The 15,248-nt window shown below is 39.7% G+C and overlaps 1 protein-coding gene across 2 annotated transcripts; it reads right to left on the bottom strand.

Annotated features, from left to right (window-relative positions):
• Positions 1 to 4,083: 4,083 nt before the first annotated feature.
• On the bottom strand, positions 4,084 to 13,959 carry preb (prolactin regulatory element binding). 2 transcript variants are annotated; one of them, XM_074683539.1, is made up of 10 exons: positions 13,757 to 13,959; positions 11,106 to 11,295; positions 10,735 to 10,933; positions 8,597 to 8,847; positions 8,405 to 8,485; positions 8,194 to 8,321; positions 7,933 to 8,106; positions 7,733 to 7,805; positions 7,492 to 7,636; positions 4,084 to 4,965 (listed from the first exon to the last, which is right to left on the bottom strand). In XM_074683539.1, exons 2-10 carry the CDS (start codon positions 11,238 to 11,240, stop codon positions 4,871 to 4,873), a joined length of 1,281 nt encoding a protein of 426 aa, XP_074539640.1. In that variant the 5' UTR covers positions 11,241 to 11,295; positions 13,757 to 13,959; the 3' UTR covers positions 4,084 to 4,870. The 2 variants fall into 2 exon arrangements, with proteins under 2 accessions (XP_074539640.1, XP_074539639.1); XM_074683538.1 differs by having other exon boundaries at positions 4,085 to 4,965; positions 8,597 to 8,850.
• Positions 13,960 to 15,248: the final 1,289 nt, after the last annotated feature.

Here is a 15,248-nt window from a genome sequence, read left to right as displayed (position 1 = left end):
ATGGATGCTCTGTGTCCACAGAAGGGGGGGGCACCAGAGTAAACATACAGAGGCCATAGTTCTGGTTTCTGCAGAGCTGGCTCCACTCCCACTCACCACCCTCTCCCACATGTCTTCCCCTCTTTCCCACATTTCCTGTCTCCCTGCAGCTGGCCTACCACTCCAGGCAAAAAGGCTTCACTTTTCTGTTTTTCACTTACTAATTAACACCAGCAGGTGGAAGCATGCAAGTCCATCACACGTGTCCTGAAGCGAGATCAGAGTGAGAGCAAAAATCAACAAAAACTGAACACAAACTGAGCTTCATGATATGGAAGAAGTCGACTCAGTCCTCTGTTTGTGCTCCACTTCAGTCTGACACTCTGTTGAAATCTGCTCAACTTGTGACATCACAAGTTGAGTAGTTAAAATAGCACTTGCCCCCTCACCTGTATCTCCAGCCTTCTCTATAAAAACCTGTAAGTTGGAATGATCTCACATTTGCATGTAGCTGGATATATATCATTCGTTTAATTGATATTCAATTATGCATTTGAAAAAAAAATTGAAAAACGATTCCTTTTGTTTTTTTCTTTTTGAAACAGAAATAAATGGAAATTTGTTTGTTCTTCATTATTTTTTTGTTAATATAGATCAAATAAAGTGAATTTGAATTACGGGCCCTGGGCTGATTTTGATTTTATTATGTTTTATTAATTTTTCTGATCATTGTGACCTGGAACTTGTACATGGAGTAACTCCTCTGTCAGGAGAGCGTAGAAGTTGGAAGCAGTGTATAAAGGCTTTAGTTTCAAGTATCTGGTTCATTCCCATAGGGCTGTAGTTCCATTGAGAAACTGGTTTAGTGCACACCTTCCATGTGACGAATGATACACAGATTCTGGATGTTATTCATTTGTGTTTTCATGCTACCTGCAATAATTCAAATGTAATACTGTCACTTTCTTATAGGTAAACACACGTTCAAATCTGCATGTGGTCCAACTCTAACTCTACCACCATGTCAAGCTGACGTCAGAAACCAGAGTTTGCTGGTTTAAAAATTCTTCTGGTGTTTGATTAAAAGAATATTTGGAGAAAACACAGAGTCCAAGCCAACAAGAGAAGAGAAATCAGGATTTGAGTGGTTTGTCTTGTGTCTTTCACTCATTTGAGAAGTTGATCTGCCTCCATACAACCCCCTTACATCAGACCACAGTTTGGGCTGAGCTGTTACAAACAAGATGTTAACATGTTTTTGTTTGTTTTATTCTGTGCTGGTTCTCTTAATGGATTTAAAAAACATGGTCTCAGCAGCTGATACATCTTTAAACATTACCCTTGGAGTGTGAAGGCTGCTTGGTTTTAACTGATGTGCCTTTATTGATGATTCTTATTTTCTTTGTGAGTTTGTTAAAAATGCTCACGAGTTGCTTAACTGAAACAGTATTTTAAATGAGCTTCATTAACACCACAAAGACTCGTCTGACGGATGGGGACAACTCAAACTCATTGGTTTCAGAACACTCTTCTTTTTCAATATCAGCAAATAAACAAAACCTCCAGGAGGTGGACACTCTCAAAGACAGACAAATAAAGGTGAAATGACAGTAGAGAGGAACAAAAAGCAGGATTATGTCTGAACATCTGCCAAAGATGTGGGAATCATGAGAGATAAAGTGGGGTGAGGTCTGGGGTGTTATTTAGTCATTTGGTGCCACCTAGTGGCCAGTATCAGATAACTGCTTTTCCAGTTTAATAGGAAAGTTGAATAGGGGGATCCAGGACTCCTGGCTGAGTCCACTGCAGTCAGGTAGGAGACCAGTGATCAAGTCAGTGATGTGATCTTTTATCAACCAGGGACAACCCTCAGTCTGTGCTAATGACCGTCCAGAGCCCAAACACTCAGACCACCCTCAGGATCAGATCAATGTGTTCCCTAACTCTGTCTGACACAAAGTTCAAATCTTCAAATCTCTTTACAGTTTTCTCAGTAACTTTGGTGTATTTCTCACATCAGAACTAGAATTCTAAAACTCTTTGTTCAACCTCCAAAACATGGAGTCATTTATGCACATCATAGTAGCAGTTTTTCTATTCCTTCCAGAAAATCAATACATTTCCAATTTTCAAAGTGAGATTTATTGTGTTTGTACGTTGGTTTAAATTTGTACTTGGAGCCGTATCAAAGACCAATTTCTGTTTTTACTGCAGAAGAGATAAAGTTCCATCTATCTATCTATCTATCTATCTATCTATCTATCTATCTATCTATCTATCTATCTATCTATCTATCTATCTATCTATCTATCTATCTATCTATCTATCTATCTATCTAGATTACTATGACCGCATGAGTGATTGAGAGGAGCGCATGCAGAGATGAGAAACTGAAACTTAAGTATCAATCTCATCACCCAAGTATTGATCAATACTGATCCCAATGTTGGCCTCAATAAATCAATATTTCAGATTGATGGACACACCACTACTTATAACAACATATGCATCTATATTTTTTTCTATGAATAGATCGAAGAGTCGCACACCGAAAGGCAAAGAGCCACTTGCAGCTCGCAAGCCACAGGTTGGCCACCCCTGCTCTAGTCAGTTAAAATGAACCATAGTTATCTATGCTGAATAGGCATTCCCTAAAACTAACAGTCTTCATTTCATAGTTTGACTCATTAAGTTAAAAAAAAAAAAGTTTAAGTAGTTGTCAAAATATGTCAAGCTAACTTTATAAATTTCTTTATCAAGTTTTTCTCTTAGGGAAAAAAATAGTAAAGCATTATTTGCAACCAATGATAAGCCACTTCTCCATAGTCACTCAGAGCTGAACCCCATGAACCCTGACAATTTAGACTTACAGCTTTGCTGTAAATAAGTGTATACTTCTCTTCTGCACAGCACTGTGAACAGATTAGAACTGCAAAGAGCTTATTCAGTAAACTGTGAAACAGACATTCAGTGTCTTGTACTCAGTTGGATCACTAAATACAGCAATGTGTAACTTTACTGTAGCTTTTACAATTGTCTGTGCAAATGGGTAGTCGTGCTGTCTGGAGCATTTTCAGGTGGTGCCACTTTGATCTGACTTTTTTGCATTTGAAAACACAGAGTAAACTGTCATAATTTCTCCTCGTTTTCAACTCCTGAATTTCCCCTCGGGGATAAATAAAGTATTTTCTGTTCTATTCTAATGAAAACAAGACAAAGCCATTTGACCATCGTGTTCATTACCAATGAGGTCTGGATTTTTTAACTGATGCTTTCATTGACATGAGTACTTGCTTTGAGGAATAAAGTATCCATTTTGAGCAGGTGACACGCTTTTGCAGGTTGTTGCTTAGGTTTTGCAGTTTGTACTAATTGTTTTGAGAAATGCACTGACTGTTGTGCAAATGTTTATAATGATGTGAGAAATGCACCGAAGCGACTGTGAAAAACTGTAAACAAAATGATAATGTAACAGAAATATAATGAGAGAGGTGGCACTTTTTCTACAACCATCAATGTTTGTAATATGGTGACGCACACGGTCCAGACCTGGTGATCCAACCACAGTCGCTCCAACAGGCACTCTCTACATTTACCCTACATTTTCTTCAGTCACTGTGATGACGTGATCTCACTTTCCTGCTCTGCATGCAATAACACAGAGCCCCATTCAACCTCAGCAGACTTAAACTACAATAACTGATATAAACAATTTGGCACAGACATGAAAATAATGTTTAAAGATGCGATCCAAAAAGAAAAGCATTCCATCAAAGAAAAAAAGGGGGTGGTCCTAGTGAGGCCCAGGACACAGCAGCATCCATACAGCCAGACCAATGTGCACACTGACCACTACAGTGCAAGGATGACTCTCTGAGGTGTGTTCACACCTGTAGTTAAGACTGACTTGCAGATGGAAAAAGAATTTTCTACAGTATATCTCAATGTGTTACAGATATTGTTATGACAACATGAAAACAATATTTCAGACGTTTTACCTCTGGACTGATCGAGATCATCAAGTCAAGACACAGACTTAAGTTTTTTAAGTGTATAACTTCCTGGTCTGATCTGTCAGAGAGCATCAGAGGATGGAGAGTAAGACCAACGATTCATGGGAGGGTGTTTCATTCATCTCATATTTATATTTTATTTCTTCTTCCATTCACTGTGTTTGTCACAATAATAAGGGCATTGTTTAAAAAATCATTCACATTTTGTACATCTGCTGGAAATAAATCTGCAGTCAGAGTGTTTAAATAAAATGAAATAAAGGTGACGTGTCTTCATAAAAGAAGGGAGTAGACAGCTCTCACTGCAGTAAAATAAGTCTGATCACTGAGGTTACACACTCTCCTTGAATTACTTTACATTATCTTCTAAATCTTTATACGGGCGGTCAACAGGTCATTTTTTTTTCTTTGAATTTAAAAAGGAAGGGTTTCAGCCTGTGCTTGTTAAAATAAAGACTGAGAACTTTCTGCTCTCTGCTGCTCCCTGGTGGATAAAACAAAAACATATACAGAGACACAATTATTCAAAGTGTAAACAAAAACTAAATCAGACGAATGACATCTCAATCATTTCTTGTTTCAACATTGTTCCTTAAATATGTGGATAAAAGACCCCCCTGCCCTTCAGACATTCATCAACCTGAGCCCTTCAACATGAAGCCAAACACGTGATAAAATGAGTTCCAATCCCGTTCGTCCTCCTGCGCTGATCCTTCTGCTTTCACTGGTGTCGGACGTCTGAGAGGAAAGACCCTGAGTAAACCCTGGGGGCGGGGCTTGTGCTGCAGCAGGTACAGCCTCACAGGGTATCAGACCGAGCTCTGTGATGACACGCTTAGGGCTCCATCCACCACGAGCTGAGAGACCACCTCCATGGTTTAGATGAATCCTGGGAAGAGGTTCTGCAGGAGGAGGATGACCCCCACCACCATGATACCACAGAGGAAGAGAACCAGCCAGACAGGAAATGAACCTAAAGGGAGAAAAGGACAGGACTTAAGAGTTATTCTAAAACAAATACAAGAAAAATACTTCATATCAGACACACATCCAATAAAACAAGAGTCAGGTAGCAAAAATACATCAGGTTACAACAATCTCTTACCAGTTTTACTGGGAACTCTTTTAACTCTATATTCTTCTCTCTGAATCAGTCAAGACAGATCAATTTTAAACTACCGCTGGTGTACGATTTAAAAGTTTCAGTTCCCTGAGTGTCCACTAGAGACTGTGTTTAAACTTGAAAGTGTTTGCAGGGAATCACGGGTTACAGCCAAAGCATGTTTCTTACACTGGAGCCACTGGAGGAGTTAAAATGTAATTTTGAGTCATTGTAAATCATGCTGAATCTTTTTCTTTTTCTGTCATTGAATCACAAGGTGTTGACTGTGTATATTTCATGACTTCCTCACAGGTGATTTTAACTTCAAATTCTAAAATTCATTTATTTAGCAGATGCTTTTTTCCGAAGCAACGTACAACAAAAGCAAGAATTGAGACAGAAGGGAAAACCTTATTTAGTGTGACAAAATGCTTCAAGCTGTTTGGCTGCAGGTGCTGCCATTAAAGGTACAGTTCAGTTTTTTTGAAGTGGGGTTGTATGAGCTCTATGTGACCACTAAGGACATTAGATACAGTAGAAAGGTGTCTCCTCTCCCTCAGCAAGACACAAACTGTAATCGATGGTGACGAGGAAATAGACGCTAACAGGGAGAGACGGTACCAAATTCAAAGGCTATTTTCTCTGCCTACAAGAACTAAAATCAAAAAGTAATACCACAGTTTAAGAGTACGCTACATAAAATAATTTTTAAGTGCATTAAGTCTTCGGAAATATAAACATTTATGTCTGTAACCGGCGCCCGAAGCATAGCTTGTTTAAATTCCCTACAGCTGAAAGGAGGGGGGGGGGGTGGAGCGCACTAGCGCTGCGCGGAAGGACACATGACCAGCTAGTTAGGTCCGGATAAATGTTTATATTTGTGAGTGTGATACACTTAAAAGATATTTTATGTAGCGTACTCTTAAACTGTGGTATTACTTTTTGATTTTAGTTCTTGTAGGCAGAGAAAATAGCCTTTGAATTTGGTACCGTCTCTACCTGTTAGCGTCCATTTCCTCGTCACCAGCGATTAAAGTTTGTGTCTTACTGAGGGAGAGGAGACAACTTTCTACTGTATCTAATGTCCTTAGTGGTCACATAGAGCTCATACAACCCCACTTCAAAAAACTGAACTGTCCCTTTAAGTGCCAGAAAAAGTGCTGTTTGTTTGTTTTTTATGTAAAATAATGAAGCCACAGCTAACAACAATTAAAACCAATGTCAACAATACCATTCAGCTGATAGCTGCTGATGAGTAAATTCAGGTATCTGAGAGTAAAAATCCATATCAGAAATTCTCCAGTCTAAGATGATTTGAGAGTAGGGGCGGAACAGTTTTTGACAAAACTCTGACGTGTCTGGTTTTACCTGACTTAGTACGGAGTACATATGTTGTTTGGATCATTTATTTTTTCTATTTTTTTGTTTGTTTTACTCAGTTTGAAGCATTTGTTTAGTTTTGACCACCCCATGCGCAACGCAAGGCAAAGGAGTACAGCAGGACAGTTGTAGAGGGAGGTGGGTGCGTTGGGGATGTGGCGAGCTTAGAAGGCACACAGAGTTAAAGGATGAGCCTGTAGCGCTGCATCATTCTGCTGTAGCCTGTAGGGGAGCACTTTGGATTCACTGTGAGCTCTAAGAATGTGGTGGATAAAACTGCGACTGAGTGGCGCCAACTCAGCAACTTTGTTGTTATATTTAGTGACTTTTGAGCCCCTCTAGCAACTTAAAAAAAAGCAACTAGCAACAAATTGAGCTGCGTTTCTGGAGTTTGCAGACTCTGACGTGATGGCATATTTTGATCTTACTCTCCTCATTGAGCAGAGGGTGTTGCTGTGAGCCCCTCCCCTATCCAAAACCCTTACAGGCAGACATGTCCTCCTCACTCACAGCGGTCTCTCTCAGCTGCAGCCAGAGCAGACCACTGCTTGCAAATGAATCGTGCATGTACGTGTCTCTGTAGCTGGTCCCAAGCCCAGATAAACAGAAAGGGTTGATATTTTGACATTTTACAGTGTCATTTTGCAACTTCTGGGACAGCCAATAGGGACTTTCCTCGCTGAGGAGTTGAAACTAGGGATGTCTCACCCGGCTTTAATGATGTATCAAAAGACAAACTGCCTCACTCTTTCAAGTTCAACATGACTGAACATGACATAACTGATAAAAAAAACAAACTGTTGACAGTGGATTATTGAAATATGTATGGTATTCTGGGGTGTTTAAAACAACATACACCAAACTGACCCAAAAACCATGACCAAAGAAACGTGATAAGACCCGAAGTGTTTTGAGAACCATCCCATCCCTATCTGAGAGGGTTTTGATGTGATGAAAAACTAGCTAAGTTTGTTCAGATGAGGATGATGATGATGATGATGTTGTTAAAGGACTCACTCCTGTTAGCCACAGTGTGGACCTGACAGCGGCTGTCCACAGCCACACTCAGCATGGCCGTCTCATTGTTCCCTCTGATGTTTTCAGGGAGAAAGGCCAAGTCAGTCACCACGATGCCATGAGACTCCTGTACGTAATACAGCTTCTACACACACACACAGAAAGAGTACACACAGAAAGACTGATAAGTGGACAGCTCAGAAAGTTGGTTGGCTCATTTAGCTGTCAGTGCAAAGTTTACCTGCAGGGAGAAGGAGATGTAAATGGCCACAGACCCTGTCACAGTTCCCAGACCGAGGAATGTTCCAGAATCACTGTGAGAGAGGAGAGATTCAGATTGATGTCTTTATGATTAAAGAAAATAAAGGGAAAGAACAAAATAAGAACTGTTCATCTGTAGGCCTCTATGTTATCATGTGATCAGATGAACCTATCAGGTACCTCACAGCCAGACTGGAGATGACCTCAGAGCCGCAGGGCGCCGTCAGCATGGGCAGGAAGCTCCACCCATCCCACTTTGTGATAAAACATTGTGGAGGTTTTCTGTCCCGTTTGTGGGGGATCTGGACCGTGTAGAGCCTCAGAGCGTCTTTCTGGTCCTCTACCTTTCCAAACCTGACACACAGGAACACATGAGCCCTGGTTCATCCTCCCTCACAGAAGGAGAGTATTTGTTTGTTTGTTTGTTTGTTTGTTTGTTACCTGCAGGCCATGTACCGATACATCTTCTCAGCGATGTGAGGCATCGTTTCAAACCACCTCAGACCCATCGCTAACTGGTTTCCACTCCACACACTGCAGGTAAAGTCCCGCCCCACTGTCACCAGGTGCTGCATGTATAACACATTACCAGTCAATCACTGAGTCGGTTAATACACCTGTCAATATGAAAGGACACAGTTCAGAGGGTCACCTTGTTCCCTGGACTCATATCCAGGTCTTCAACCTCTCCTTCATGAGCTTTGAAGTCAAACTTCTTCTTCAGAGACGGAAACTGCAGAGAGTCAGGATCAGAGTTAGCAATGCCTCAAATGTTCATCCAGCAGCAGCAGAAGGCTCATTCACATTCACACACAGCTGAAACAAAGATCTGTGCAGCGTTTACCTCCCACACTCGGATGTGTCCGTCAGTGCCCCCGGTCAGCAGCAGGCTCAGGTCAGGACTGAAGCGGACCACCTTCTGAAGTGGGTCCTGAGGGTTCAGGTCAGACTGCACTTCAGCCAAACCGCTCACAGAAATCTGAGCCGTCTCATCCTTTGTGTCTGGCTTGTCTCCTGATGCTGCAGCTCCGTCCTGTCCTCCTCTGTCTCCTTTCCCTGCCCGCCTGCGAGTGTTTCCTTTCTGCACATTGTTCCCTGCTAACAGGGGAAACAGACAGTTAGACCAGGTTCACAACCTTTTTAGCATCACGTACCTCCTGATCCTTTTTGTCATACCATGAGTCCCCCCTCACTCATGCCTGTTGATGATTCTTCTAAAGTAGAATGTAACACAACTGATTTTTCAATGAAAATCATTTAATCTCCTCAATTTGAACAATTAATTCTCAGAAATGTCCTTTTTTTCTTTTTAAGTCAAAACATAAAAATAAATCATATTCTGCCTTGAAAATAAAAAAGTAATATAAAGAAACGCGTAATCAAAATAACTAAACCTGTCTTTGTTATATATAACACTAATAACATTAACTTCAAAAATTTGAATGAATCCCCTTAAAAAAGGCATTTAAACTTTAAAACTCAAGAACAAAACACTTAGAAAAATAATATTCACACTCACTCCAGCAGTTCTACTTCTTATCCATCAGTAATCTGAGGTTTGTTAAACAAAAGCTGGAGGAAAACCTCTCTAATAGGTTTTAAAGAATGAGAGGAGAGATGGACAAACTGCAACTTCAGGCCCAAAGAGAGCAGATAGGTGACCCCCTCCAATGTGTTTGGGTACCCCTATGGATACATGAACCCCTGGTGATCACTGAGTTACAGGATCCTACATGCAATAATGGTTCTTTAACAACCTGAGACAAAGTGTATTAAAAACACTGATGAATGTTGTCAGTGTTGCACCGAACTATTTATACAATATTCTCTTCAGGGTGTTAAAAAAAAATCTGTTCAAGTTTTAGAGGAGAGACAAATCAGTCATCAAACTGGTGATGCTTTTCTCTAAATTACTACCCACCACAGCAGGATTACTTTACTTCCCACTTGAGAATAATTGTTTTTCTATTTTTAGAGGATGTAAAAGATTCTTCCTGGATTTTGAAGTCAAGAAGTCCATGAATCCAGTCTGAGAAAGGATGGACTCTAGGATGTTGGATGTATTACATAAGCTTTTAGGGTGTTATAACCCAGTCTGTTACCTCTTCCTCTCTGGTGTGGAGACTTCTTACCACACAAACACCAGGTACAGAGAGAGAAGGCATCCTGTCACGGTATTTTCTATACTACAAGTCACACCATTGTTCATAATTTGACTGGTCCTGCAGCATAAAGTCAGGCAAAACTTACTGATGATTTTTAATTTTGTTGTTTAATGTTTATACTGACTGACATAAACCAAGGAAAAACTTTACAGTCTGCCAGTGCATCGAGTAGAGCAGCGAGAATTTTGGATCCCAAAAGTGTCTGCCTCTATCACTCCATGCTCAAAGCTGCTCCGCCTATTACTGATCAGCGCTCAACCCAGACTGCATTCTCCTCCATCCCTCAGCGGCTCCAAAAAAATGTGTCCTGATTCTTAATCTGGGGTTGTGACATTATTTTCCCTGACTCACTGTTCACTATACAGAGTGTGCATGTCTGTGTGTGTGCACTAGCATGTTTTTGTGTGTCTGTGAATTCAGCCTGATGCTCTGTGTGCTAATGTGAAGTTGAATAACTAGCCATTTCAGAGTGAATGTCTGCTTTTGGTCTTGGGTTTTGTGAAAGAAATTTCTAAATAGATGCAATGTATATATGTTTTTTTCCTCTTCATGAAACATTTTTTGACTGAAGCCACTTATATTTCGGAAGATACAGTAACTACAATAAACACAATGTTTATCTGAGTTTAGTAATATTTGTCTCAGCCCTGGTAAACCCTCCCACCCCTCACCAGGCTTGTCTCCCCTGCTGAAAGCTCATTTTACACTGTAGAGGAGATATGTCTGCCCTCGTGTTAATGAGTAGCTGTCTGTCTTCTGAGTATAAAAATGTTACATTACACTGCAGGGATGTTCCAGTTGAAGCAGTGAGTCTTACCTTCTTTGGCAGCAGCTCTACCCTCTTCTTTCTCTGATCCCTTTTTGAAGTTCAGAAGACAGCAGGTCCCATCCTGCCCAACAGCCATCACTCCGTCACACAGCGCCATGTTCATGGTGGCTCGAGTGTCCGTGTCATGTGAGTGAACCAGGGTGGCAGAGTATGAGTGTTCTCCAACCAGCTGCAAGTCCAGGAAGTGCTGATACAAGAACACACACACATTATAACACTCATTTAATTCAAGGGGGACAACCTGTGAGCTGTCGCAGTTGGCAGCCTGACAGTTGTAACAGAGCTAAGAGATGAAACATGTCACAAGTCCTGTATCAAACTCATGTATAAACTCATAACCCTGGTTCCTGAGCTCTTACCACAGCATTCTTGATGCCGGTCTTTGAGGCCCCTCCTCCTCCTGCTGTGATCACAAGCCCAGTTTTAGGGTCGACTTTAATTGTGTATAAAGGAAAGGGGGCTCTGTACAGATCTGGAACCCTCCTCTTCCCCATGGCTGATGTTCAGGTCACTTACTCTTCTTCATAAAGCCCCTTTGGTAAAACACACCTGCAGAAAAACAACATTCATTATTTTAAACAACTAGGCCTGTCACGATAATCAATAAATCAATTAACCAAACAATAAATAAAAACATCCTCGCTAAGTTTGCCAGCCTCAATAAACTGACACGTGAATGCATTTTTGTTTTCCTCCTCTCTTTCCACCAAAGAGGCTGAATGAGAAGTTGGCTCACTACGTCTATCTTTCCAAACATCTGGATGCATAGGTTCTATAGCGGATTCAGCAGATTTATAGCGGAGTGAGCATCTGTCAAAAATGCGATCTTTGGGGTGAAGACGGGGCTGCTCCCGCGAACACACGGAGAGAGCTGAAGCAAGAGTCCTGAGGGATAAGGAGGAAACACACGCTAATATGAGTGATGGCACCAAAGATACGGTTCTTAAGCCGCCTGCCTCAGTCCCAGCGTGGGAATATTTTGTTTTTTATCAGAATGAACAAAGTGTGAGCTCATGAACACCAACAAGCTGATATGTCGCATTTGCTTGAAAATAGTGGCGACGAAGAAGAAGAAGGAAAGGTGCAGCGGAGCCTTGTTCTTTGACAATCCGCTCTTACTGAGGCTTTTGGTCTGCAAAGTAAAAAGAAATAAAAGCGCCAAATGGTGGGCGCTCAAAGACAGCTACATTGCCAAAGAAATGCAGCTCTTCAATACGGTTGAAAGCCAGAAATGTTAAAAATGTTTGACAGACAGTACGGATTGACTGGGAAAAAGTACATGTTACAAACAATTCAGGAACTTTATAAACTCCCTTTTATTTAGGCTATAGTTTTTATTGTTGTTGTTTTTTTTTTTTAGGAGTTTCGTTTTTTCTTCAGAAACAGGGTCTATGTTTTATTGTTTTTAATTAGTATTAATTATTTTCATTGACATGTATTTTTTTCTAAAAGAGAGTCCATTTCAATTTCATTGTATTTTTTTTCTCTTTCTTGTTTGTTAAAATGTATTATATTTTTTGTTTAATTTATTTTATTTAAAAGATCCTGACCTTTTAATTACAGTTAAATACTCTTAAGAAATTAAAGTTTCTTGCTTTTGATATGGTGTACTCACTTTATTATCCCCTATTTATCATAATTACATCAATGAAAAAAATTTAAAAAATCAAAATTGACAATAATATCGTTTATTGGCAATAATATTTTGGAAAATTATCGTCTAGCAAAATTTGTTATCGTGAAAGGCCTATAAACAACCTTTGTCTGTGCGAGTTCTTCTCTTATAAGAATGATTTTATGAGTTCTATTGGTCCACAAAGACTTCTAGGCTCCACACCAGTATATTGTATTCCTCCAACACACTTGATTCACTTAAAGCTCCTGCAGAAAGAAAGTCTGAGAAAATTCTAATATAATATTGTATAAAATACCATGAGTTTATTAAAACAGGACAGTAGGTAGGGTCTATATTCATGATCTTGGCTGCAGGCTAAATAAATACCACAGACACTTCAACTTGACACATCACATTTTTTATCTTTTAAACAGCTTATTGCTAATAAAAAAGGTAAAGAAAAAAAGATTTGATTATATTGACAACAGTCCTTGTCTTATTTGACTTGGTTTACAGTTACTTTCTCATGAAAGCAAGAAACGATTCCAGATTTAAAGCCACATGTAATACAAAACGCAATGCATGGCAAATGAGCCCCAACCAAGTACTGAGGGTTTAAATAAGATTGCATTGACAAAGTAAGCCAAATTTATCATTTTTGATTGATCACTGGAAATATTTCGATCATTTTACATTCTGGATTTCTGATTTTTTTTTTCAGTTTTTTTTCCATATGTAACTTAAAGACTACATCATTTCACATTTTTTTAAATAAATGCCAAAAGGAGCTTCTTCACAACGTTCTACTCTATTGAGATGCACCCATCTGTTATTATTGTACTGAGGGACACTTTGATCATCTGGTCATACAGACAATAAAAGCACTGATCGACCTAAGCTCAATACTTTTCATTATTTATGATCTGGTGGAGCTCCTGTCACACTCTTTGTGTGTGTATGTGTGTGAGTTTCTTCCTCAGACAGCAGGTGCTAATGGAAGAGATAGCATGACGGTTGGTTTGCTGACAGTGATTTTGGTAACATGAAACAATGACCCTCCTAAACAGTGCCTTTAGTCTGATGGAAAGAGCCTGAAGTGTAAGCCTGTTATCTGTCTGTTTATATCAGAGCTCTGACTGTAACAGTATCAATGTAGCTTCAGAGCTAGCCAGAGCTAACCAGGCTAACACACTGATCCCGGCCAAGCTGTCATGAGCTTATTACTGACATGGTAAGCTTTGATCAAAGCCTTTGTACCACATATGTTTTTGATAAAGCATCAGCTTTCTAAGTCTTAAAACAATCATAGCTTAGCTTAAAGCCCTATCAGCTTCCATTAGCAGTGAGTTAGTTAGCATGTTAGCTCTTTCCTTTGATACAGTTAAAGTCTCCTACCAGTGTAACCGTTCCGCTGCGTGTCCCGCTGTTGTTAACTCATGAAGCTAAATTCTGATACAAATGCTGTCATCATGAGTTGTCAAAGATAATAGACGCTTTATGATAAAGAGAGAGGAAGCTAACAGCTAAAAGCGGCTAAAGACTACTCCACAGCCGCTTCCCTACCTACACGTCAGCAGCGTACTGTGCGTCATGACGTCACCAAAAGAACGTATTAGGGTTTTTTTTTTTTTTTTTTTTTTTTTTGTTCCCAATGAAAACAAAGTCCACTTCATTGTTTATTCAAGACTAAAACACAATATAAAATATATTAAAGGCTATTTACAGTTTTTTGTAAGGTAATTATCATGGTCTGTCAGAATTTATTTTCATTGCATTTTTATGCACAATAAATGCGTGACACAAAGTGCTGTACATACAGAAAAAAATACAATAATAATAATAATAATGAGTCCCAAATACAGCAAACAACACACACACACAGTATTTATTTCTTTAATTATTTTTTAATTTCTGAGTATATAGTTCAGTTCATTGATTAAAATGTGGATGATTTGCCTCCATTTCCTTATAGTGTGGAACATAAAGCCAAAATACTCACTGGGTGCTGGTTTGTTGTGAAGGAAGTTGTTTGGAGTCACAGTCTGTGGGATATAGATTACTTTGAAGAGCGGGGGTTTGTCATCCCATCCCTTTTTTCACCAAAATCCTGTGTTTTTTACGTTTCCTCTCACAGGTCTTCCACCACCCTGATCATCCAGTGCTCACAGCACTGCAGCAGCCTTATTCCTCAACAGAGCTGTCAACCATGACATCAGCTCTTCTCTTTTTATTGCATCAAATAACTAATTGAAAGTAAACTTTATACAAAAATGAACTCCGTGAAATAAATCAACATGGAGAACGAACTTTAATGACAGAAACCACAAACATTTACCTGATCTGGATTTGGATTTTAGAGTTTGCCCCTATACCATATAATTCTCATTACTTAACAAAAAGGTGCCAAATCTGTGTGCACACAAACAACCATGCCATGCTCTATCTTCAACATTCCAGATTCCCATGATATTGCTTCTCCTTTTGAAGAACTACGCTTTTCAAAGCCTCTCAATGGAAACAAAAGGTTAGGCTCCATCACTTTGGTGATTTAATGACTGAAGATGCAATTACTGTCTGCCAGCTCTCTGAGGACTTAACCATATCTGAGACTTATCTAAATTAAAATACAGTCCTCACTCTGAATGTCACCTGATCCCATCATACCATACAGCCCACACTGTGTCCCTAGGGTCTGCAGTGTCTCATATACAGTGTGTTGTACGGTCCTTGTAATGTCTCTACAGTGTGCACTATGTCATATATTTAGATGTGATTTGTCTAGATGTATCCTGTTTTTATTAGCCTGACTATGACATTTAGAGGACACTGTTGGCAGCTGATGATGCTGCTGAAGAATGTGGTCAATAAAACTGTCAGTTTAATAATG

This window comes from Halichoeres trimaculatus, unplaced genomic scaffold (genome assembly GCF_033239565.1).
Source record: "Halichoeres trimaculatus isolate MK-OKI-2021-1 unplaced genomic scaffold, fHalTri1.1 fHalTri1_scaffold_12, whole genome shotgun sequence".
Taxonomy (NCBI): Eukaryota; Metazoa; Chordata; class Actinopteri; order Labriformes; family Labridae; genus Halichoeres; species Halichoeres trimaculatus.
This window is presented reverse-complemented; position numbering and strand designations above follow the sequence as displayed.

What these genes read in the sequence shown, in the direction of transcription:
- preb (XM_074683538.1), bottom strand. Translation starts at nt 11,240, where the DNA reads ATGGGGAAGAGGAGGGTTCCAGATCTGTACAGAGCCCCCTTTCCTTTA. An exon ending in TAGAGCTGCTGCCAAAGAAG is followed by an intron (nt 8,851 to 10,734) that starts GTAAGACTCACT and finishes TTCCCCTGTTAG; the next exon opens with CAGGGAACAATGTGCAGAAA. An exon ending in CCACACTGTGGCTAACAGGA is followed by an intron (nt 4,966 to 7,491) that starts GTGAGTCCTTTA and finishes TTCTCCCTTTAG; the next exon opens with GTTCATTTCCTGTCTGGCTG.